Source organism: Paroedura picta, chromosome 3 (genome assembly GCF_049243985.1).
Source record: "Paroedura picta isolate Pp20150507F chromosome 3, Ppicta_v3.0, whole genome shotgun sequence".
NCBI classification, from domain to species: Eukaryota; Metazoa; Chordata; class Lepidosauria; order Squamata; family Gekkonidae; genus Paroedura; species Paroedura picta.
Window position 1 is genome coordinate 164,839,747 of NC_135371.1, and position 9,204 is coordinate 164,848,950.

Below are 9,204 nucleotides of genomic sequence, written 5' to 3' on the forward strand. Positions count from 1 at the left end.
GGATGTGAGTGTCCTGCATAGTGCAGGGGGTTGGACTTTCTTCATAAACCACATTGATACAAACGGGACCAATGCAGAGCATTATCTGTTCGTTTCAGCACCATTTTTTGTAACCAAAGACTTCCTACAGAGTTGTCCTTCTCACATCTATTACCCAAAATGGTGACGTCTGCCCTGCCCTACCAACTACTAAAATTTGCCCTGAGCTTTTTCTACAAGGACAGTCAGTATATCCTGTACTGAGTTTGCTTGCACGGCATCTTCTAGTACCGAGAAGCTGAGAAGCTCCCGCGGAATCCAGAACAGTCAATCTTTGGGGGAAGCGAGTAAGCCAAATCAAGTCCAAAGTGTTAGTCGTCCCAGAGCACACTGCAAAACCTGTGCCGCCCACCCTGTACCTTGGTGCAATGCCTACCTCTAGTTTGCAGAGCTCAAAATCAGGCTGCAAGACAAGAAAGGCAGGCACTTGCGGTGGCCAGATTCACATGCCTTTCTGCTCTCACCCAGGAATGCCACCGTTCTCCGTGCCACGCATAGAAACAGGCCTGCAGTTTGGCTATCCATTGCAGCTCTACGCAATCCCAGTAATTCACCCAAAGGGAAATATTTTGTGCCTGCTCACAGGTAGTTCTACTTTATTGGGAATCATTACTTCATTGCTTGTACGGGCAGCAAAGCAGGCAATCTACAGTGAAAAATATCGGGGAAAGGGGGTATGGCTCAGTGGTGCAACATTTGCCTTGCAGGCATAAGGTCCCAATCCCTGCCATCTTCTGTTGAAACACTCTAGCAGAAGGTGATGGGGAAAACCTGAGGCCCTGGAGAGCCACCAGCAGCCAGAGCAAGACCTGACTCAGTCTAAGGCAGCTTCATGAGTTATGGGAAGGAGCTTGTGGCTCAGTTCTGTTTCTCATGCCAAACGCCCCAGTTCCAACCTACAGCATCTCCAGCTAAAAGGACCAGATAGCTGGTAATGGGAAGGTCCTAGAGAGCTGCTAACTGGTCTTTCTGGTCCTGGAGAGCTGCTAACAGTCAGAGTAGATCTAGTTGAATTCCAGATCAAGTTTAAGGTTCTAGTTCTTACCCTTAAGGCCATCTGCGGTCTGGGTTCTACGTACCCGAGAGACCACCTCTCTATCTATTCCCCATGAAGAGCGGTATGCTCCTCTAATTCCAGCCAACTACTGCTGGTCTCTGGCACCAAGGAGGTACACCTGGCCTCAACCAGGGCCAGTGCATTTTCCATCCTGACCCCTCCCTGGTGGAATGAGCCCCCAGAGCACATCTGGCCCCTGACAGAGCTAGCACAGTTCCACAGGTCCTGCAAAACAGAGCTCTTCCGCCAGTCCGTTGTATGGGGCCGATGAAAACGACCATCTAGCTTCTATCAGGCCTCACCCAAACCACCACATGTTACCATCTGCTATTGATACGGGAGATCTAGACCAGGGGTAGTCAAACTGCGGCCCTCCAGGTGTCCATGGACTACAGTTCCCATGAGCCCCTGCCAGCGTTTGCTGGCAGGGGCTCATGGAAATTGTAGTCCATGGACATCTGGAGGGCCGCAGTTTGACTACCCCTGATCTAGACCTTTGTCTGTCTGACTGAGATACAATAAGAGATACCAGTTTTTAAATTAGCGAGTGCTAGATTTTTAACCTGAAATGCTGTTCTCCTATTTTTATTGTTTTGATCCTATTTAAATTGTTTTAAATTCTGAATTTTCAGTGTATTGGTATGCTGTGTTGTACTCCGCCCAGAGTCGGGTCACCAGAATGGGTGGTATAAAAACCCAATAAATTATTTTAAAAATTTAATTAAATTTGAAAACACCGACCAGCAAAACCCAAGGAGGTGCAGAGCTCTTAGAAAAGCCTTCACAACATGCCCCTAACCGGCAAGTGAAACAAATGTAATGTACAGAAATTAACAGGGCTCCTAAGGAACAATGTTCCTTAAATCCTAAGGAACAATGCATGGAGTGTTTTAAAAGGCAGGAAACCGTGAAGACCGACAGGAGAGAAATAAACTAATTGGCAGGACTGAACCACAACGGTCTGAACTAGCAATGAAATTGCCAGGAGAAGGAGATCTAAGGAGAACAAAGTTTGGAAGCTAACTATGCAGAAGTACGTTTGAGGTGGTTTGGGGCGTTGTGGGAGCAGAAGACGACCAGATGTGCGGAAGTGGCAATATTATCCGAAAAGCCAAAAAAAAGGAAGGGAGGAGTGATCGACAGAACGAAAGCCAGAGGTACTCCAGTCTGTCTGGGAATCACACCTAATCCTTGAGGAGTTCTGGGCTGGTTACGCAAAGGTGAGAGAAAGCCACTCTGTACGTGCTTTTATAACCTCTTATTTTGTTTCGGGGGAGGGGGGGACGCCTAAAACTAGTTCACGAGGGCTAAACTTGGCACGCCCGAGCTCTGGTTCAAAATAAAGGTCTAAAAAGATGGATGCCGTCCAAAAGAGACTTGGTGAATTGCAGAGTAGCTCAACCGCTCACGCAAAAAGAGAGTGATGGTTGGGAACAGGAAATGCTGATCTATGCAAGCGGGGGGGGGGGGAAGCTGAGGAGTGAAACAGAATTTAAGATCCATCTGCTGACTTTAGAAATTGCACAACGATAGATTGTTCAGTTATGGCTCAATCACAAGATGAGCTAAAGTTTATGATTAGGCACTACCTGTTAATAGCCACAGCAGCATAACTTACTTAGAGCAGGGGTAGTCAACCTGTGGTCCTCCAGATGTCCATGGACTACAATTCCCATGAGCCCCTGCCAGCATTTGCTGGCAGGGGCTCATGGGAATTGTAGTCCATGGACATCTGGAGGATCACAAGTTGACTACCCCTGACTTAGAGGGTTCGATTCTGCTTAGAACGTTCCGTACACATGAGGGACAAATTCTCCTCAGTTCCCCTCCCACAGCCAACTTACACCCCACATCAAGTTATCCCAAGAAGCCCCCCATCCCCAAAGATTTGGGGGTGGCGTTCTGGGCTGCAGTTGGAGGGGAAAGCAGAGAAGCCGTACGCTCCCCCCACCCCACCCCAGGAAATCCTTCACCCAATGGAAATTTTAGGTCGGATCCAAGCCAGAGGGCTTAGACATTACAGAACTGTTCCTTTCCTCTGAACTGAAGCCATTATGGCCAACCCTGACTAAGGAACCTAAACCACAAAATTCACCTCAAACATAACCTGTAAACCACACAGAGAATACCATCAAGAGAGCACACAGGCAAGATGTCTTAGTTGTTCAGTTAAAACATAGATATCGGGGGGGGGGGGGGGCAGCCAAAACAGAACTCTCCATTTTCCAAAACCAGAGCTTGAAAGACCCAAGCCATGACTCACACACCGCAACTTAAGCCAGCAACCTCAGTAGACCAGCTCAGATGGGAGAAAGGGTTTCTTTATCACTAGGGTTACCCCCCCACACACACACCCTGAGGGGCAATGACAATTTCATCTATTTAGAGACAAAAATTACCAGGGGTGGGTGACAATAGGTGAACACCTTTCTCCACAATTGTTCTGTAGGACAGAACAGAGGGAGACAATATCTTCACCATTTTCAGGCATCTCTTCTGCTAAATGCATGACAGGCTGAATCCGTGCCTGGGGTTTCTACAGGCTCAAGTTGTGTGCCAGAAGAGCGAATAAGCAGACTCCTAACTGCCCCCCCGCCATGACAATCCCCACCGTTTTGTTCGCAAACATGCCGGCCTTTCCTGGCCACAGGGCATCAGCTTTAGCCTCCTGTCCGCCCACCCCCAAATCAGAGGCACTGTTTTCGAAGTGAATTCACAACAGTTCCTCTGAGCTCTACATCTGGCTTTCTCTGAGATATGCCATGTCACCCACAAAGGGTGCACTGCAGCTTGTCCTTTGGCTTGGGGTGGGGGGGGGGAGGGAAGAAGCACCGATTCTGCAGATGCCCAGATTCCACCACATTGGCTGAACCTCAAGATCTCAGGGTTTGGCCTCCAGTTGGGCTTTCAGGGCAGGCTATTAAATATTCACACTTGACCGCCTTTCCATTTGCCATTCCACCCCATCCCCCTTCATCTCCAAGTCCATTTTGTTGAGTTTCCAGCTCCGGCCAGCTAAGAGGGATCTGAGGTTGGAGTTGAAGGCCGGGCCCCTGGACACCAAACCTAGAACACAGGGACTACTGTGGGGAAGGAAGACGACCCTGGGAGAAGAATTTACTTTTTCGAAACCAGAAAGGAAATGGAAAGAGAAGTTTTCACGTGAGCCGTCGCTTGGCATGACCAAGAGCCTACAGTTGTGGAACGGAGCGAGAAAACCAGGAGGTGGATTTAAAATTTAAAAAGGTGGCAACTAGCGGGTGTGCATTTTAATATTTGCGGAAAACAAGATGATCTTCAACTTGTCTTTTCCCCTCCTGTGTTTTCAAAGCTGCACAGAGGCAGCCTACTGGGAACGGATTTCATCCAGAGCCGATGCTGATTTTAATACTCGTCCATCCTCCCTCTCAACCCAAACTCTAGTCCAGTGCCTAAATCTTGACACACATTCACACACATCCCCAAGCATCTTCCTGGGAAAGGAACGCACAGAATGGGCCGCATCCTGTGTGAATGAGGAGGGAACCCCTGAATGCAAAATATCTAACATCCTCCTATACACCCCCCATGCATGTATTGTTTTGTTTTTTAAAGCAGCTCTGCGGCTTTGTTCAAAACTGCAAAGCATATGTTGAATTCCTAAGAGCAACCATCCCTCCCGTCGCCCCCCCTCCCTTGGGGAAGGGAGAAGAGCTCCCATAATAACACCCTCGTTGCAAGACACCGTGGGGCGGCTCGTTGTTTATAAGAGGGGAGGGAACCGCAGACAGACCACCTAATAAATAAGGACATTTGGCATCGATTCGATTTAGAAGAATCCGGGAGGGCAACAAAAGGCACGTAAAGAGGAGGAGGAAAAGACGGGGTGAGGGGGGGGGGAGAGGGGTGCAACTCACCTTCAAGGGCAAAAACAGGGGCGACCCCGACTAGTGTGTGCAAAAATCCTACGAGTAGCAGCAGCGGCAGCAGCCGCGGCGTCGGCGTCCGGGGCCCCATCAATGTAACCCGGTGGGCCAGCATGCTTGTGCAGAGGGGGGGAATCGGGTCTCCGCCGCCAGTCCCCGCAGGGATCGCAGCTCCAGCTGCCGCCTCCGGAGCTCTCTTCTTCCGAGGGTCTTCGGCTCCTTCACCATCCACGGCAGGGCAGGGAGGGGAGGGGGGGACACGGTTTGCAAGGAAGAGCCTCTCGCCCTCCTCCTCCTCTCGCCCTCCCAGCCTAGGAGATGAGCGAGCCCAGCCGCGGCAAAGGCTGGGGAGGGCAGAGAGGAGGGGGGGTTCAGCCCTTCTTCGCAAGAAAGGGAGGTTGCATGCAGGGGGGGTGGGGGAAGTCGGCAAGGGACCCTCCTCCTCGGTGCACCGGCTTAAACGCCAGCCGGGGTCACTGCAACGACCATCCAAGGCTCCCGAGAATGATGCATGGGGGGGGGGGGAGAGAGAGAAGGAAAAGCAGGGGGGAGAAAGAGGGAGGGGGGTCCTTTTGGATCCAGAGGCGGGAGCGGCGGCCGGCTCCTTGTCCCCGCCTGGGCGGTGCGAGGGATGCACGGGCTGCAGCGTCGCTCGCGCCCCGCCGGCGTGGGCTGCACAAGGGGGGTCTCGTCCGCCTGCCGCTGCCCGGGCGCAGGAGAGAAAGCCGCCCCTGCCTGGCGCAGCAGAAGCCTCAGCCGCCTGATGGAGCTCGCGCCGCCTTCGGCCTGCCTGACGTCATGGGCTCCCAGGGAAAGGCAGGGGAGGGCGCTGCGAACGGGGACTACGCGGCACGGGGCTCAGGGCGCATGCGCGCCCCGAGCCCTCTTCCAGCTGCTGGAATGGGAGGGAAGGCAGCCTTTCGTTTAATATATATATATTTAAATAGTCCATCAGCCTCTGGTTATTTTGGTAGGGGCGGGGGAAGCGTGCGGTGCGGGGCGTGCGCGCGAGGCTCAATGCACCCGGTGGAATCCCACTTCTTTCCCTCAGAAACTCCCCCCCCCCTTCCCCTTGCCCAGGCGCCAACTCCAGAGGTGCTTTTTCCAGGCGTTGCAGTCGGAATGGATGCAAATAGCAACTCGCGGGGTTGTTTCTTTCTCTCTCTCTCTCTCTCCCCCCACCCCCCGGTTCTTTTTAAGCCAAACGCCTCTGCGTGGAAAGCCGCGGTGCCCAGGAGCCCGCTTCCCTCCCACCCACCCACCCCCTTATTGCACAAAGGGAATGCATGGCAGCAGCGAATAGCAGGCGGCCTGCTCCCCTTCCCCACCCACCCTCGTCTGGAAGCGGCCACTCCCCCTGGGGAAAGGTAGCCGCTGTCGCCGCGCGCTTGCGCCGCTGCAAAGAGAACACCTTTCCCGGGCGCGCGTGCGGCGGAGGGGGGACGGCAGAGCCCTCCCGCGTCCCCCTCCGTGGCCGTCTCCTGAGGGGAAAGGGGGAGTGTGCAGGCGGGCGGGAGGCTTGCGAGAAAAGGAGCGCACGTGCGTGCCGTTTGAAGGCATCGCGGCGGGATGCGAGGATCCGCGGCAGACACTGGGAAATGTCGCGGGAAGGGAAGGGAAAGCAGGGTCCGGGCGCCCCAGCGGTGCGGGAGAGGAGGGCTGGCTTACCGCCCCCTGCCGGGCGGGAAACATCAACCCCGTGAGGTAACAAAAGGTTGCCAGCCCGCTCTGAGGGGCCAGAAGCGAAAGAGCCGCCTGCATTTGTCTGGCATCTCAGCATCGCTCAGGATACGCTTTAAGCTAGGGGTCGTCAACCTGTGGTCCTCCAGATGTCCATGGACTACAATTCCCATGAGCCCCTGCCAGCGTTCGCTGGCAGGGGCTCATGGGAATTGTAGCCCATGGACATCTGGAGGACCACAGGTTGACGACCCCTGCTTTAAGCCACACTTGGGGAGGTCTGGATGGGTCTTCTACCCGGCACAGATTCTGGCTGACTGTAGACTGAAGTCACTAGGAGTTAAATGTCATCTTGATCCCTGACTTTTGGGGGACGGCTCCATCTCCAAAAGCAGCCCTTCTGGGGTTAGCTCCGCCCTCTGTGGTAGCCATTTTGCGGCTCTGCCCGCAACGTGGTGTCAGAATTCCAGAGGTGCCCACAGGCTCAAAAAAGTTGGGGACCGCTGCCATGGAGTCCATCCTCCAAAGCTACCGGTTTGCCTAGAGCAGCCTGAGAAACCCCTGAGAAATTCTTCAGGCTTTGAGGAAGCCCAGAACTGGCACAATCATGCAGAATAGGGTTGGGAAGCAGCTATGGAGATGCCCCTACCCTTCCAACCCCCCTCCAGGCCCATTATTAGCCATTGGGGTGGGCAGGTCAACGTGACCATATATTGCCACTAGAGGCAAAGCCCCTTCTACCTTGGGGAACAATGGCTGCTAGGATGCACACCTGCACTGTAGCCTTCCTGTGGGGCCTGGCTACATGGCAAAAGCTCCTGCCCACCCCTGGAGTCTTGAGGCCCACCTCCAAACCTCAAGGGACATTCCTGACCCAGGGGTCACCAACTTACAGGTGTGGCCTGGAAATCTGGAATTGGAGGTCATCTGCAGACTAGAGATCAGCTCCCCAGAGAAAAATGGCTGTTTTGGATGATGGATTCTGCAGTGACAACTCATCTCCTGGCTCCTGGAGATTAAAGGGCTTGCTTGGGAGGGGGGAACTCTGTGGTACTGTGCCTCACAAAGGTTGCAGGATGTCAATCTCCAGTTGGGACCTGGGGATTTGCTGGAATCGCAGGTCATTTCCAGGCAACAGATCAGTCCCGTTGGAGAAAAGGGCTACTTGGGAGGGGGGACTCTCTGGCTTTGGATCCCATGGAGGTGCAGGGATGCCAGGCTCTAGGTGGGAAACAAAGAAAAATGCTGTGTGGCAGTAATTGCTAATAACAATAAACATCAAATAATTCATAAACTTGTCACAGTTTCTTCCTTCAGTAAAAATATTTGATAGCAAAATTAGCTCCATGAACTGAAAACCTTTCAGTCTGTACATTCTTCAGTTCAATTCATCAGAGTAAATCAAAAACAGTTGTATGTTACAATCAGACATGAAAACATTGGTTGGTAAAGAACTTACAGAGGGTTTCTCAGTTGCTGCCTCTGTCAGCTTTTCTCAGTTTTTTACCACTGAGAAACCCCTGAAATATTCTTCAGGCTTCAATAAAACCCAGAAGTGGGATCTTCAGGTCCCAGCTGGAGGCTAGTATTCCTGCCACTTTCAGGGTTGCCAGCCTCCAGGTGGGACCTGGAGAATCCGTAAAATGAAAACTCCTCTGTAGATTGCAGAGATCTGTTCCCCTGGAGGAAAGAGCTGCTTCAGATGGGGAGGCTGTATAGCAGTCTTCTCTACACAGAGGGAGAGAGCACAGAAGACAAAAGTATTCCTCCCTTCTCAAATTGTATTAACCACACAATTACCTCCATGTAGGAAATACCTTAGTGTTGCCCTCCTTTATTCTCCCTCTAACCCAGTGATTCTCAGCCTGGGGGTTGGAACCTCCTTTGGGGGTCGAATGGCCCTTTCACAGGGGTGGGGGCGGGCGCTACCACTGTTGACGCTTCTCCTGAAGGTGCCTGCCAATTTATATACAATTTATAACCAATTTATATACAATCATGAACAGTGGATCTTCACGCCATTGGTCCATTTTGGTTTAATTTCTGTGAAAGAACACTGGCATCATTTTATGTTTGCGGGTCACCACAACATGAGGAACTGTATTAAAGGGTCGCGGCATTAGGAAGATTGAGAACCACTCCTCTTACCTGAAATTATTCTTTTAAAATATATAGTGAGCTTGAGCTCTCCAGCTTGCTTCTGAGCTCAAAACATTTTTCCCTGGCCTGATCTCATACTGCGAAACAGTTGTGGCTTGTTACTGGGATGGGGACACTTAAGAATATGAAGGTGGGCCCAGGATTCCTGTCTGCAGACTGCAGACATCAGCTCCCCTACAAGAAGTGCCGGCTTCAAAGGGTAGACTTCATGGCAGCCCTTTTCAAACTTTTGTCCATGGAGGAGACCCTGAAATAATTTTCCAGGCTTCAAAGAGCCCTGGAAGTGATGTCAATTGGCCACACCTCCCTGCCACACCCCTGGAAGTGATGTCACTACCTGCATTAACAGGCAGACTTGAAGAA

General features: G+C 52.2%; 1 protein-coding gene across 6 annotated transcripts in view; it reads right to left on the bottom strand.

Moving 5' to 3' along the window:
- Positions 1–5,786, bottom strand: part of LRP1 (LDL receptor related protein 1) — a 423,359-nt gene extending 417,573 nt beyond the window's left edge. For 5 of the 6 annotated variants that reach the window (XM_077329223.1, XM_077329222.1, XM_077329220.1 and 2 more), the window contains exon 1: positions 4,993–5,781. In XM_077329223.1, the coding sequence (XP_077185338.1) occupies positions 4,993–5,116 (124 nt within the window). In that variant the 5' untranslated portion in view covers positions 5,117–5,781. Of the gene's footprint in view, positions 1–4,992 lie in introns of all 6 variants that reach the window. The other variant, XM_077329218.1, reaches the window with a different exon arrangement.
- Positions 5,787–9,204: the final 3,418 nt, after the last annotated feature.